The sequence below is a fragment of the Pimephales promelas genome, chromosome 17, assembly GCF_988280905.1.
Source record: "Pimephales promelas chromosome 17, fPimPro1.hap1.1, whole genome shotgun sequence".
Lineage (NCBI taxonomy): Eukaryota > Metazoa > Chordata > Actinopteri > Cypriniformes > Leuciscidae > Pimephales > Pimephales promelas.
In genome coordinates, this window is record NC_142785.1 from 6282690 (window position 1) to 6298012 (window position 15323).

Here is a 15323-nt window from a genome sequence, read left to right on the forward strand (position 1 = left end):
CAGGTATCGTAATACCAGTTCCGGCCATGGGAGGCGGTATGCGGACGGGCAACGTTAGCACCAGCCAAACTGCAATACGCGAGTGAGTCGCGCTCGCGCCGGCTTGTGTGTGTACTTGAACCTGATGTCAGTCGTGTGGAAATACAGCCCATTACTACATTTCAGTTCTGGGAAGAGTTCAAAAAATGATTGGTCGACATTATGCATGAGGAATACATTTTGGTAAGTTGTAGCATACTGTATCTTTCAACAGAGTTCATGTTCTTTTTCCAGCTAGTAGAGACGATCGGTTCACGTGCGCTAGGGATCTGTAGTGTAACATGTACAAGCGCCAAAACGGTATTTATTCTTTGAATTGCGTAATATAATTGACAGAATCTGAGAGCTTAACTAACCTGCTTGCTAAGTGTCAATTGCGTGTGTCTCACGGTGAATTTACGGCGCTAGCTTGATCAACATCAGCGAATGCTGTCTGTCAAATTAATTCACTAACAACAAAAGTGTAATATGAACAAAACGAATACCATAAACTTCAAATAATTGCCCAAGCTTTTATTTTCCCATACCGTCGAAATGCACCAGCTTGTTTTTGAGATCTATGAGGCGGTCTTCATCATTTAGTGTTGAGATTCATAGTGTTTAGTTTAGTTCACTCTAGTGTTTAGTTCATTGAGTCTCTGATCTCTAAAAATCTCCAAATGTTCCACGTGAAACTGCGGTCTTCCAACCTTTTACTATCATGTCAAATGATTTGAATAACATGCGCGATGGTAGGAGCACAAGTCATTTTTTGGAGGTATACTGCCCCCATCTGTTATGGAATATGGAGTAGGATTTGATTTATTATGTTAGATGGCACCTTTAAAAAGCTGTGTAAACGCACAGATTATAGCCTATATATTTACTCCACAAACTAACTCTACGAACATGGAAAACGATAGGTGATAGATGGGCCTCTTAACCTTTACGCTAAGGAGAAAATCCAACGCAACTTTGAGGGCTCCAAGCAAAACATGATAATGTATTTCTGCTCCGCTAGCAATACTGGACATTAACCATACGGCATACGCTAATAACTTTTCCGTACTGTCTTCTTTCTATCACAGTTCTAACACCGTAATAGACGGGACTGTTAGAAAGATCGTAAACTAATGAACATGAAGAATATGTGATCAGCATTCAGCGCCATCAAATTAAAAGTCCTCCGCAATGTCAAAATAACAAGCGCAGCTCACATCACTTCAGAGTTATTATTGGCACCACCTGAATGTAACCAGGAAAACATTCCTAGGGGAAGCGTTAATTCTCAGGGAACCACCCTGGAGGCTAGTTCCTAAAACTACCTGGTGCGAAACCCCCCTATTGTTTCACTCTTATGTAGCATACCATATAACTGTATTTATTAAAGCATTTTTTTTTTGTTTATCTTTTAGCTTCTTCTGGATGGGGAGGTAATGGCTCTCCTTCCAGTCCATGTGTGGACAATGGTACTGCAGCGTGGGGTAAACCTACTAATGTGCCCACTGCTTGGGGCGACACTGATGACACTGGCAAGGCGTCAAGTTGGGGGGATCCCTCCCCCAATCCAGTGAAGTCTGGTGAGTCTGGATAATTTTTGTCCTAGTGGTGATGGTGTTTTGAATAAATTAATGTAAACCTGATCCTGAATGTAAGCATACTTCTGAAAATTTTAAAGGGATGTTTTATTTTTACAGGTTCAAAGTCTATGCAAGAAGGTTGGGGTGAAGGAGAGGGCTCAGTAAGTGCTTCACGTCACTCCAGCTGGGAGGATGAGGATGAGAGTGGTGGTGTATGGAACAGTGCGGGTTCCCAAGGCAGCAGCTCCTCCTACAACTCTGGAGGCTGGGGAGCAAAGAAGGCCAACAAGGTATGTTAGTGGTCAGGCTAGGTTCAATGTTCATGCAGATCTGCATTTTAAGTTGTTTATGCTTACTAGTTACTGAGTGTTTTTCTTCAGGGCTCCATGAAGGGTGCAGGAGAATCTTGGATGAACCCAATAACAAGACAGTTTTCAAACATGGGGGTTCTGGTAAGAAATTAAGACAAAAAATTGGTCTTGGATAATGTCTTTTTAGGATCTTACATTTTTGCAAATAAACAATTGAAATTGAATGATTGAAAACAGAAAAATTTTAAGAATGCATTGATACAAATTTTGGCCTAAAAATATTACAATTATCAGCTGTAATTTCATTGCAAGCTTTAATAATCATTAAACTTTACCAGATTTAAGTTAGTAGTCTGTGTTGCTCACTTAGATATCATGCATTTTTATCAACACGTTTAAGTTAAGTTTGGTTTATGAGGTTTACCAATGTGGAGATTTGTCATTAGGGAGAGGACCCCAGTAGTCATTCCTTGGATCTGGCCCCTGGTCCTCCACAGGACAAAAAGATGGAAGGAGAGAAGCGTGGTATAGGCTTGAATGAGTACAATGGAGAGATGCGTAAAGGAGGACGTGGAGGGGCAGGAGGAGTAGTCTTCCGTTCACCTGGTTCCAAAGAGGTGGGGGCTTGTGAACCTGGGCCTTACTATGACAAGGTATTTGCATTTCCTTATGCTTCTGTAAATGGTGTTTCGTTAGCTCTTCATTTCTTATTGACCTCTTTAATCTGGATCTTTGTGGTCACTTTGATTAACTGTTTTTCCATCCCTCTATCCTTTTCCTTAGGCGAGTGGTCAGTTGTTTAGTAGCGGTGGAGGGATGGCACAGTCCAGGCACCAACCAGGGGTGCCGCCCATCAACCCATCAGTACGAGCGCAAGTGCCTCATCAGTTCCTGTCACCTCAGGTACTTGATAATACTGCATCGATTATTTAATACTACATCAGTAGTTTGCACAATTGTTATGTTGACAGACAGGTCATTATAGTGGTGGACATTTTGTTTTAAAAGGTTTTAAAAAATGTGTTGTGCACTGATTATCTGCAATAGGATTTTACAGTGTTTTTAAGATAAACTGTCAACTAAAGCAACACGGCTAGCTGCCATGCAAGTCAAAAGTGATCTTTGTTATAGAACTCATTTTTGCTGCAGGTGCCAGGCTCTGTGCTGAAACAGATGCCCCCTCCTAGTGGAGGTGTTGGAGGAGGCATCTTTACTCCACAGCTTTCCCCACAGCACATTGCCATGCTCAGCAGCATCTATCCCCCTCATATTCAGTTCCAGCTGGTGGGTAACTCCTTTTGTATGCACAGTACTTCATCTAGCAGGCCAGACTCACAATACACTCCCTAGTGTTCTGTTTGTTTTTTCTTTGAAGTTTTGACTTGTGCTTTCTTGCAGGCCTGTCAACTGCTTCTGCAACAGCAACCGCAGCAGCAACAACAGCAGCAGCATCTGCTGCAGAACCAGCGCAAGTTCTCCCCAAACATACGTCAACAAGCAGACCCCCAACAGGTACGGTCTTCACCTCTTTTTATTTTTTGTAAACAGGACAGTATCCAAAAGAATAGTTACTGCCAAAAGATAGTAGAACTTATTTGGTTCCGTGCACAGCCAGAGTAATTGCCTCAATTGCTAGAACACATACCGGGATGTTATACTCTACTCCTCGGACTCTGAATTGTTTCTATAGCAGTAGTACTATTGCCATAACGAATCTATGAAATATGAGTAATCAATAGACAAAATCACAATACAAAAAGGAACAGTCTTTATGCAAATGCCTTTAGAGGGACATTAGATAGTAACTCTGTGCTAGCTACATTAAACTGTATATATGTCATTTATTTTAATTCTCGTTGTTTTATTTTTCTTGCATTATTAAGACATTAAAGGGCACCTATTATGGAAAATTCACTTTTACATGCTGTTTGAACATAAATGTGTGTTGGCAGTGTGTGAGCAAAACCACCCTAGAATGATAAAAATCCACCCATTGGTTTTTTTACAATCTCAATAAATCATATGCACTGTCTCATAACGAGCTGTTCTAAGATTCAGCGCTTTGTGACGTAGAATTGAGCAAGGGGTTTGATTGACAGTGTGGTTGTGGCATAGACCCCACCCTCTGTGATCTGTACACCATCCTCCATTGTTTCAACGACAGCCGGTAAGGTCTCTTGCAAACGTAAATGTTCTGTCGTGGGTTAATCCTGTTGTTGTGGCTTAAAACTTAATCCTCAAATGTGGATCGTCGTCTACTGTTTGCGATCCACCGACACCTCCAGTAAGTGTATTTTATGATTTTTGAGCAAATAGTCTTTTCAGTCGATGTCAGCCAATTCAATAACAAATGCGTCTAAAGTTGTTGTCGTCGTAGGATGTCTGTGTATGTAATTTAAACCTTGTTCGTATAGTGTGTAACCACACGTTTATAAATATATATATATATATATATATATATATATTAAAGATATTGTATTAAAAACTGTATATATGTTGTTGTTCTGTAAGTTAGACATCTTCTCACATTTGCCACAGAAGCACCTGTATGACAAGTAAACATGACGCAACAGGTCCCTCACATAAATGTAATTTCGCTTGTACGTAGCAAACTTTATCACAGAATGTGTATGTAGTTTCAAAAAATTGCGCCAATGTTAGTGTTTGTGTGTGTGTGTGTGTTGCACATCCATAATTGCAAAGGGAACGCGATTACAACTCTATAAGTACATAAATGTATGAAATAAGCATACCGAGACGTACTGGTCCATTCTCATTTGTGTTTATTCTGCCGGAGTCTTTTCGTACTAATATTCTGATTCAAACGTACGCTTAATGACATTCAAAACAGCAGTTTCTCTCGCTTTCTCAGCCCTTCTGCTTACGGACTGCCATAGGTATCAAGTTACGCTCTCATCCAAATGCAGAGTGGGGATATGCAGCTCATTTGCATTTAAGGTCGTATACCCCCGAAACAGCTCATTTTTAAACAGGCCCAAAAAATGACATTTTCAAATGGTTATAATAAATTAACTGTGGAGTATTTTGAGCTGAAACTTCACAAATAGATTCTGGGGACACCCGAGACCAATATTACATCTTGTAAAAAGGGACATAATAGGTGCCCTTTAATAATAGTCAATTAGGTTTAAATCAAAATATTACAAAATAACTGCTTAATTATATTTTACTCTTAAATCTGAATGTTGAATGTTTTGAATGTTGCAGTTTCATGCTCGTAGAAATTTCCAGAGCTCAGAAAATTGTACAAGTTGTAATTACAATTGTTATGTAACTATATATTCTACGGACTGGTTTCATATTGATCTGATATAATTCTCCATTTACAATGTTACCCTATAGCCTAATTGCTTCTTTACATCTCCCTATAGCAATTTTAGAGAGCTGAAAAGTCTGTTTCGTAAGGTGATTTGTATAACTCGGAATATAGTACTTTCTTGTTTGTTACTATTAGGGCTGCCACATTTGTGAAAAAATAGATAGATTTTTGAGACATAAGTGTTCATTGAATTGATTGTAAAATCGATTTTCCATGTCTTAAGAAGTTTCCATTTTCAATGCCAAATATTGACAAATCCACGGACGACTAACAGGTATTGGTCGAACGTAAAGAGTGCGCTTGAAACGCGCACAAGTCTGAAATATTTCTGATGATTTATTGCCGTGAAGTTTCGTGCACAATGACAAACAGGAGTGCAACATTCTCGAAAAAGCAATAAGAGTGGACTGCTATAACATCAATGAAAAACATTACTGCAGGCTTCAACATGGCTGTGTTTACGATTAGAAATGTCAAACAAATTTCGCCTACGTAGGTGATTGTAGCCCTAGTCTGTATCTGTATGCATGAGACTGTCTGAATACAGGCAGAGTTCACATTTTTGTTTTAAAAAGAGACACATTATGCAGAAGTATAGTTTGCTGTTATGTGTTTGTCAGAGCCTGCAGTTGCTGTGTGACGCGCATTTGCTGCATGCGTGTCGTGGCAAGCTGGATGTGCTCCGAGAGAAGGCCGTTAAAATCGATTTCCTGTTTTCGTTTTTGATACTTGTGTTGGTTGATCTGATCGTTTCCGCAATCGATTTTCAAATGTAAAGTGACAGCCCTAGTTATTATTTGCTGCTTATCATAGTCAATAACTAAATGGTTCAATACCCCATATGTTTAAAAAGATTGTTAATACTTGGTATCATGCATAGATCATGTAAAAAATAATTTGGTGTGTCGATTTGTGCATTTTTGGACATTTTTGCAGATTGTATACTGATATATTACTTATTAAAAGAAGCAGACTGGCAAACAGTCTTTTTCTTTCATATAAACTCAATATTTATAAGACTCAATATTTGTGTCAAAGTCGAACAGCATAGCGGAACAAATAGCAAGATGCTGTTTGTTGTCACCCTTTCTTGTAATGTGAAAATAAAATGAGGATTAAGGTGTAACCATCTACAGTTGTGGACGTATGAACAAAATGAGTGGCCTAAGAATTGCTGCTGTTGTTGAATCCATTCTTTTTTTTCTCCAGCTTGCCAGAATCATGGCTGTTCTTCAGCAGCAGAGACAGCAGCAGCAGCAGCAGCAACATTTGGGAGGTACAGGGGGCGGCTCCAAACTTTCTCCTTCTCACCTTGGTGGGAGTGGGCCAAAGATGCCAATGTCGGACGCCATCTCACACCCTGGCTTGGCAGGATCTGTTGCAGACCTGCATCAGAAAACACAAGGAGCTTATTCTGGTGAGATCCAATGGATTTTTCATTTCGTTTTCATATCAATTTTTCCAAAATGGTCTTCGGAAACTTGTTGACCAAACAGAAAAATGCTAAATATCAGCAGATATATCATCTTTAGCAATATTTCAATTCACCACTAGTGTCAATGCATGTGTGGTTTTTTTTGTAATATGGCCTTTTCTGTCCCATTGTGTGTCTTGAAGGGTTTGGGCCTGGAGTGAGCCTCTCCGGTCTGGAATTGGGTCCCATGATTGGTGGCCCAGCTGGTCTTAAAGAAAGTGGGGGGCAGCAGTCTCGTTTCAAATGGATGATGGAAGGTCATTCCCCATCCCCCTCACCTCCTGATAGCACTCTCCATAAAAATGGTGCATTACTTTTTTTGTGACGCATTCAAAATTGAGTTATACAAAGGAGTTTATTTAGAAAGGCTTATACAAGTTTGACTGCAAGTGCTTGTTTTCTTCCGATATATAGGTCCTATTGCTGCTCCTCTCAAAATGAGAGGTAGTTCCCCATATTCCCAGTATGAGATGCTGGGAGGTGAGGGTTTAGGTGTGCCTCCTCAAGGGTCATCAGATCACTGGCACAGAAGTCCTGGAAAAAAGATGGGCACCAAGACTGGCACATCTAGCTGGCCTCCAGGTAAACAGTGATGCACATCTAAACATAAAAAACAACAACATTTTAATCTGTATTACTTGTGAATACATCCATAATGAATTGAAATGTGATCTTTGCTTCAGAGTTCCAACCAGGAGTGCCTTGGGAGGGTCCAGTTCAGAGTGTGGACCCTGAATCTGATCCCTACATGACACCTGGTAGTATGCTGGGCTCATCGATGTCAAGCCTCAATGATACTGAGCACCAATTGCTAAGAGACAACACAGGTACATACAAAACTGATTTGAAGAATTTAGGGATAGTTCACCCAATAATGAAAATTCTGTCATGAATTCTCTATCATGAATACTCACCCTTGTGTCGTTTCAAACCCGTAAGACTTTTATTAATCTTTGAAACACAAATTAAGATATTTTTGAAGAAATCTTGAGAGCTTTCTGCCCTCTCCATTCACAGTCTACGCAACTGACACTTTCCGGAAAATACACTCATAATGTGTCCTGGGATTTGTCCCATGATCGTTGGATTTTGGTCAATTTACTTTGCCAATGATTTTCTTGAATCTGTGCATGCGTTCACACATCTCGTGACATCAGAATGTGACGTGTAATGTCTTTGCAGCGTCTTAAAGGGATACTCCACTTTTTTTTGGAAATAGGCTCATTTTACAACTCCCCCAGAGTTAAACAGTTGAGTTTTACCGTTTTTTTCGAATGTATTCAGCCGATTTTCTGATATTTAGAAAATTATTAATAACCAGAAAGTTTCTGGTCTCATTGACTTCCATAGTAGGAAAAAAAATATACTATGGAAGTCAATGAGACCAGAAACTGTCTGTTAACTAATATTCTTCTATTTATCAGAAAATCGGCTGAATACATTAGAAAACGGTAAAAGTCAACTGTTTAACTCTGGGGGAGTGGTAAAATGAGCCTATTTCTAAAAAAAAGTGGAGTATCCCTTTAAGTTTGCTTATGATCTGCGATTTCTCTCTGGAGAAAACATGCTCGAGCATTTTTTTTTTATTCGATCATAAACTACTAGTGCATTGCATATGGTATGAAATACCATGTTGCAAAATCAAGCAGCATAACAAGCTGTTTTGTACAGCTATAAATAGCTGAAAGTGAGTGACTCTGGAAGCCAAACACAATAAAATTACAAATGGCCACGCCTGCTCTTACTTGGGAAAAATAAGGTGGATAAAGCGATCATGTCTCTTCAGAAAATTTGGACTAAACCACTCAATTCATATGGATTAGTTTTAGGAACTTTTTGAAGCATCAAAGTTGTATTTGCGTAGACTGTCAATGGAGCAGAGGTGGGTAGAGTATCCAAAAACTGTACTCAAGTAAAGGTACAAGTACTTTTACTCAAGAACATTTACTCAAAGTAAAAATAATAATCTTAATAGTTACTTGAGTAAGAGTAAAACGTATCTGATGAAAAAACTACTAAACTAGTTAGTTACTAGTTACTTTGTATCATATAGGCCAGAACTATTATATATATATGTATATTAAAATTTCAAGAAGAGACGATCCTTATTTCTGCCATCTGTAGCCCGAAAAAACCATTGTCTGTCCGTTTGGTTTGTATAATAGTAACTTGTACAACTACATTTGGATTATTAGACAATGTCGAAATAAAGTGACTGCTGAGTTTTGCATTCAAAGGCATGTAAAGGAACCATTGACATTGGATGGCGGGTGTTCATTTAATAAACTGTGGACAATGGTAGCTTATTTAATGTAGCCTATAAATTCATTTATATGTCCAAAAAACGGACAATGTCACACTTTGTATTAGTGCTAGCATGGCGTAATATTCTGTTTGGTTGTAAAATGTATTACCTGAATTAAATGAAATCGAATGTTCTTCCTATTATCACTCCGAGTCGAGTGTGAATTAAAGTGCTTCAGACGATTCAGTGCATGCAGGGAACTGAACAGATCATGTAAACTGATTCTCGAACTGACTTTAGACAGATCTACCAATTTGTTTGAAGTCTTTGAACAGAATCGACTCAAAAGAGTGATTCATTTGTGAAATAAAAAAGATACAGCGCGCTTGGAATAAACTACGCAGTTGATAACATGTATTGCATTAAAATAAAGTAACGAGAGGAACGCCGCCCAAAGTAACGAAGTAAAAGTACCGTTCTTTCATTAGAAATGTACTCGAGTTAAAGTAAAAGTACCCACATTTAAATCTACTCTTAAAAGTACATTTTCTCAAAAAAAAAAAAAAAATTCAAGTAAATGTAACAAAGTACTACTATGTCTCAGATTTCATCTCCGTTTGTGTTCTGAATATGAAAGAAAGTCTTGCTGGTTTGGAGCAACATCAAGGTGAGTGAAGCTTAATCATTTATTTCAAATGGTTTTCTCCGATCATAAGAATTGTTCTTTCACTCAAGAGGGTTTAAACCTCTGACTGGTAGTTTTGATTTCTTCTTTCAAGGGTAGATCCTCTAGCACGGACACATACACAGAGCTCTAAGCTTAGGATTTTAGAAGTCATTTACATATTCATGTAAATACTAACAAACAACTCTTGTATTTTGCATTTTGCTTTTTTTTTACATAGAATCAAATCCCTCCCTCAACACCTTGCTGCCTTCACCTGGTGCCTGGCCCTACAGTGCCTCAGAGAACCCCCTCACCAATGCACACAACCCAGGTAAAACCAAGCACTCTTTTCACTAGATGTCACTTTTTATTTGATTTGCTTACAGAGAAGCCCCATACGACCTCATTTTGGCACATTCCCACTGCGTAGTACGACTCGGCTCGGCTCACTTTACTTTGGCTCGGTTTGCTTTTTCTTGTATTTTTATGGACTGATTGTTATAGTTGCGCCGCCACCTTGTCTACTGACCATGATGCAGCCATTTTCTTTTTCAAGTTGCATGCGACGGTCGTTTAAAGCAAGTTGGTTTAAGGTGTGCGAACAAATGATACTGCACTGGCTGTTGCTGAGTATTTAAATCTAGTGGGTTTGGTGTCTCGTGTCGCAAATCCAATGACGCAGTTAGTGACGATTCTCTCTGACCAATCAGTTATCTGCAGTGTTTACACATCAATTTTAGTATTGGTACGGCTCGTTTGGAACCTCAACAACCGAGGTGGTACTAAAAAAAAGTGCTAGGTACTGTACACAAAGGAAAACCCCCCAAAAGTGAGCCGTACCATGCTGTAGAAGCGCCATTTTTGTAGAATTCCATCATTTTGTTTTCACTTTCCAGTTTCAACTCTCTGACTACGTTGTGCTTTATTTCCTGCTCTCACAGCTAAGTACACAGACTACAAACCCAGCTGGCCACCTGAACCCATAGGGCACAACAAGCCTTGGAAGTCCAATCGCAACAGCTCTCATCTGCCACGCCCACCTCCTGGACTGTCCCATCAGAAGCAGTCCTCCGTTTCTCCCTGGGCGGGAGGAGGCCCACGATTGGGTAGAGGCTGGGGTGGCTCTGGAGGCAGCCACGAAAACCGATTTGGGCCTGGTAATACCACACCTTAGGAACTGAAAAACATTAATGAAAATCACAAGTATTAATGAAAGCACTATTTAGACAACGAAATGAAAATGCTTTGTGAATTACTCTTAGTGAAAAAAATTAGGAGTCCTAAAGTTAGGAGTGACACGCCCGTTATTTTTAGGAGTTGCTCCTAAATTCGCCAGTTAGGAGCTACTTTTAGCCTTAAAATTCTTTGTGAATACGGCCCCGGATCATTAATGGTCTCTCAATCTATGTAGGTTCTGCGTGGAGTGATGGAGGATCCTCTAAGGGGAGCTGCTGGCTGGTGTTGAGTAATCTTACCCCTCAGGTATCCATGTTATTCATGTTTTTTTTTCTTTTTCTTTTTCTTTCTTTTTTTAAATATAGACACATTTTCTGTTGTTTTTCATTAATTTCTCAAATTACAATATAGTGATTTGTATCATTTGTTCTCTGCAGATTGATGGGTCCACTTTGCGGACTATCTGTATGCAGCATGGGCCGCTTTTGACCTTTCACCTTGGTTTGACCCAAGGTAGTGCTCTGATTCGCTACAGTACTCGCCAAGAAGCAGCCAAAGCCCAGAGTGCACTTCACATGTAAGTGTCTAAAATAGTAAATATTTTTTCCCATAGAATTTGAATTTTTCACATTTTGGATCATTGTTATAAAAACTTGTTGCCACCTCAGAGTAAAAGATAAAAAGGTATTTTTGTGAGCAATTAAAATAAGTCATATTGTAAGATAAGATCGTAATTATGAGAAACTAATTGCAAGAAAGTCAGGAAGAAAGAGATACCGGTATGTCACAATTACAAAATAATGAAAGAACATTTATGAGAAACAAAGGTGCAGTTGCGTAAAAGTTTCTTTGTGAGATATGTCACAATTGTGTATACAAGAAATAAAGGACCAATAGCTTGTTTTCAAGTGACGTCACGCCACTGCGTTGCCATGGCGCGAAATGCAGATGGAGAACAGGAAGTGATTTTCTATATTTAGGAAGCACTATAACACTCAAAATGCCTATGTTTTGCGTCTTTTATGGTTGCTCAAATCGATCAAACCACGAGGAGTTTTTATCGTGTGCCAAAAGTTGTTGTTTATCCACAAGTTTCCGAGGGGCGCTCCTGTAAAAAATAAAGTGGGTGAAACTTCCGGTGAGGTGGCGGAAGTAGCATTCCAATGGTATTTTGTGTGTTAGTTAGCGAAGAGGCTAGCTGTTTTTCTGAGAATTATTTTACTATTTAAAGACGCAAATCTTTATGAGAGATGTCGTTACGGAGCTCAGGGACAACATGTGCTGTTCGCGGTTGTATGTATAACCGGACTAAACTAATTTTCAGTGGCTTAAACGTGATTGTTTTGAACATAAGCTGAAAACGAAATCAGAGTGATCCTGCCAACGACTGTAGTTTCCATCACCTCCCAAAAGACGACGAATCTTCCTGTGTACATTTTGTTTAAATTCTTAATATTCTATAAACTCTATCAGCATGTGATTGGCTGTTCGCTACTGATGTTACAGCTAAACTCAGGATCAAAGCCTGAGTTGACAGAATACCAAATGTGCCAGTAATGTATTCAAGTAGCACATTCATTTATAATTTTGAATAAACTCCAAAGCACATCAATGACTAAGTGTGTATTTTTTATTTTAATTGTTTGTCAGCTCGCACAACTGTCTGTCACCATGCCTTGATGAGTATTGATTATTAATAATGTTATTATAATACTCCCAACCAAGTAACTGCGGAGGGTAAAGGTACTGTTATTTCACCCTTTTGAATTTCGTTGAGGTTGTGTTCCCACATCGTTAACTAGTTTGGATCGCTATAACTTTAATGACTGTCACCTGTTGAATGAACGAGTGTCAAGCATGTCAAATCGCGCTTCGTTTACTTCGAACCGGAAGTCGCGCCCACTTTTGACGCAAGGCCTCATGGGGCGTAGGAAACTTGTGGATAAGGGTGGAAAATACAAGAAATTGACAGAAAAAGACCGGAAAAAATGCCTTGCAAACCTACGTCTGCGGTCAGGAGGAGCCGAATGGGAAAATGCCTGTGTGTGTGTGTGTGTGTGCAGTGATCACTTCGTCAAATGTGAGTTAATACATCACTTATGTGGCTGTTTGTGTAATGTACCAGTTTCCGAACTTTGTAAAGTCAAAGTATGTCTGTAAGACGAGTTAGTTGCTGATATCTACAGCCTCGATGGCAGGCAAATCTCTCAATTCAGTTGAAAATCGGTCCTCTTCATAACGTAAGGATCAAGTCCAACATATGTTTCGATTTTCTGTTTATATATTTCTCTTGTAATAGCGTCTAACGTAGTACAGTACGGATTTTACTCCATCCCGTCCATTGCGCTCTTCACTCCTTGCCCTCCATCTGCATTCCGCACGTCAACACAATCACGTGACTGCAAACCACCTATTACAAGTAGTTAGGGATGGGAAGATAACCGGTTTCACGATAAACCGTGATAAAATGTACTGACGGTTAGTATTATCGTTTAAAATTTAATTATCATTAAAACCGTGTTTGATTATCGCGATTTTAATAACTCACTGAATCCTGTCGGCCAGTCTGACGCACGCAATATTTTCTTAAATTACTATTCGAGAAGGAATGGTGGAAGGCAGTGACCGTGCTCAGGAGATTTTTCAGCCTTTTAAGAGGACCAAATCTGAGGTGTGGTCATATTTTGGGTTTTACAAAAGTCCTAAGGGAAACTTGATCGAGGATGGTCACCCTGTCTGCCGAACAAAAAGTCACTGCAATAGAAACACTTCAAATCTGCCGAGTCGTCTTGTGTGATCATCACCCCGCAAGGCAAGTTAACTTTGACCTTTAATACCAAAACTACGTCAGGGAAACAATTGGGCATGAAATGTTGTTTTGAGTTGAAACATTTTATGTCACTCACTTGAAATAGACGTCAAGCTTCCGCGAAGAAAAGTTCGTAGCAAGTGGATTTGAGCCAAAGACGAACGAACAACTTCAAACAAGACTATTATTAAGAGTGATATTTTAAGGGATAGTAAAGTATAGATACATCACGTTTTAAACCGATTTTATTGTTACCACATAATTACAGGGACATATTGAATTGATAATGAGATTAGCTAATGATTTAAATCTTACCTGTTTATGAATTAATTTTGTAAAACAATCGTCCAGACAAGATATATCACACCAATATTATCAAACTCTGTAAACAATAAATCAACTCTGATTTAATTTTCAATACAATCAAAAACCGGAGAAGCAAGACGGCAAGTTGTATTTGAATGAAACAAGAGCGCGCGTCCGTTGTGATATGGATGTGCGCTGTGTAATAATGCGTTGCTATTGACGACGGGCATTATAAAGAAGCAAATGCCATAGAATAGAATCTTGCTTAAAAAACTGCATAGAGAGGCTTGTTTTATTTGTTGTTTGTTGATTTTCAATTATAAAACTTGTTGAAATGTTTTTAGTGTGAGCATCAGTTCTTTTTGAGCACTTTCATACATTTTTAACAAAACCGTGATAATATTGATAATCACGATTATTTTGGACACTATAATCGTGATATGAAATTTTCATACCATCCCATCCCTACAAGTAGTCAAGTTACTTTTTGAGATGTGTATGTACAGTATAGTCACAATTAGCCTTTCGCCGAGCCCCGCCCCCCTTAGTTACTGCTGCTACCTCCGTCAAACAAATGGTCAAACACGGGCAGCGCGACAGATTGCCATGACGGCAAAGGGTATTCCCGTGCGTGTCAGTGACCTTTTTTGGAGCAATACCTCCGCGATATCAAGCAAGATCGAAGCAAAAGGGGTTACGGTATGCGGTGGAGGGATTTATTCCAAATATAAAATTAAGAAATGAATGAGACACGACTACTATTGATGCTAATGCTTACCAGTCTCAAGAAAAATCAGAAAAACCCCATGACCATGCTAAGTTACCTCAAATGCAACCAGCACAGCCTTGAAGATTTTATAAACTGGTTCAGTGGCTAATTGTTTGGAGTTCGAAATATATAACTTGCGCTGCATATTTATTCATTTTGCCTCCGATACAGGAGTACACGTTCGCTTTAACAAGCAGGTTGTTCATTACCACAGCAACCGATTGCGTGTCATGCTCATGCTGAAAAAAAAGTAAAACTAGTTTAAAAAGTAACTAACGTTATGCATAAGAGACGGAAAGAGGCAGAGAACCATACGTTATTTAAGGTTATTTCTATTCGTTACGATATTGATATATGAACTGATGTTGTCATGTAAGCTTCATGCTTTCCCCGTTGCGAACGTCCTCTAAACTGTAGTCTACGGTGCTGCACTGCTAACTTAGCTGACTGCTGCTCATTTTCCCAGAGAATATCATGGTATGTTAACAACAACCCTTTAGAAAATGTACAGTAAGTCCTTTGTGGATCCTCTTGATCTGCTTTTTCCGTGCTTCTTTGACTAATCTCAGTCGCACGCACGCTGCACGCGAGACGAGTTAACCATGTTCGACACATTTAACTGGAATTG

The 15323-nt window shown here is 39.2% G+C and overlaps 1 protein-coding gene across 2 annotated transcripts in view; it reads left to right on the forward strand.

Moving 5' to 3' along the window:
• The window catches only part of tnrc6ba (trinucleotide repeat containing adaptor 6Ba), a 28254-nt gene that overhangs the window by 11254 nt on the left and 1677 nt on the right, over positions 1-15323 (forward strand). For both annotated transcript variants that reach the window (XM_039685312.2, XM_089121829.1), the window contains 15 exons: positions 1434-1598; positions 1716-1888; positions 1979-2050; positions 2356-2562; positions 2693-2812; positions 3059-3193; positions 3308-3421; positions 6459-6666; positions 6867-7028; positions 7138-7305; positions 7407-7550; positions 9874-9966; positions 10577-10792; positions 11047-11117; positions 11249-11388. In XM_039685312.2, coding sequence (XP_039541246.2) covers positions 1434-1598; positions 1716-1888; positions 1979-2050; positions 2356-2562; positions 2693-2812; positions 3059-3193; positions 3308-3421; positions 6459-6666; positions 6867-7028; positions 7138-7305; positions 7407-7550; positions 9874-9966; positions 10577-10792; positions 11047-11117; positions 11249-11388 — 2188 coding nt within the window. The remainder of the gene's footprint in view (positions 1-1433; positions 1599-1715; positions 1889-1978; positions 2051-2355; positions 2563-2692; positions 2813-3058; positions 3194-3307; positions 3422-6458; positions 6667-6866; positions 7029-7137; positions 7306-7406; positions 7551-9873; positions 9967-10576; positions 10793-11046; positions 11118-11248; positions 11389-15323) is intronic.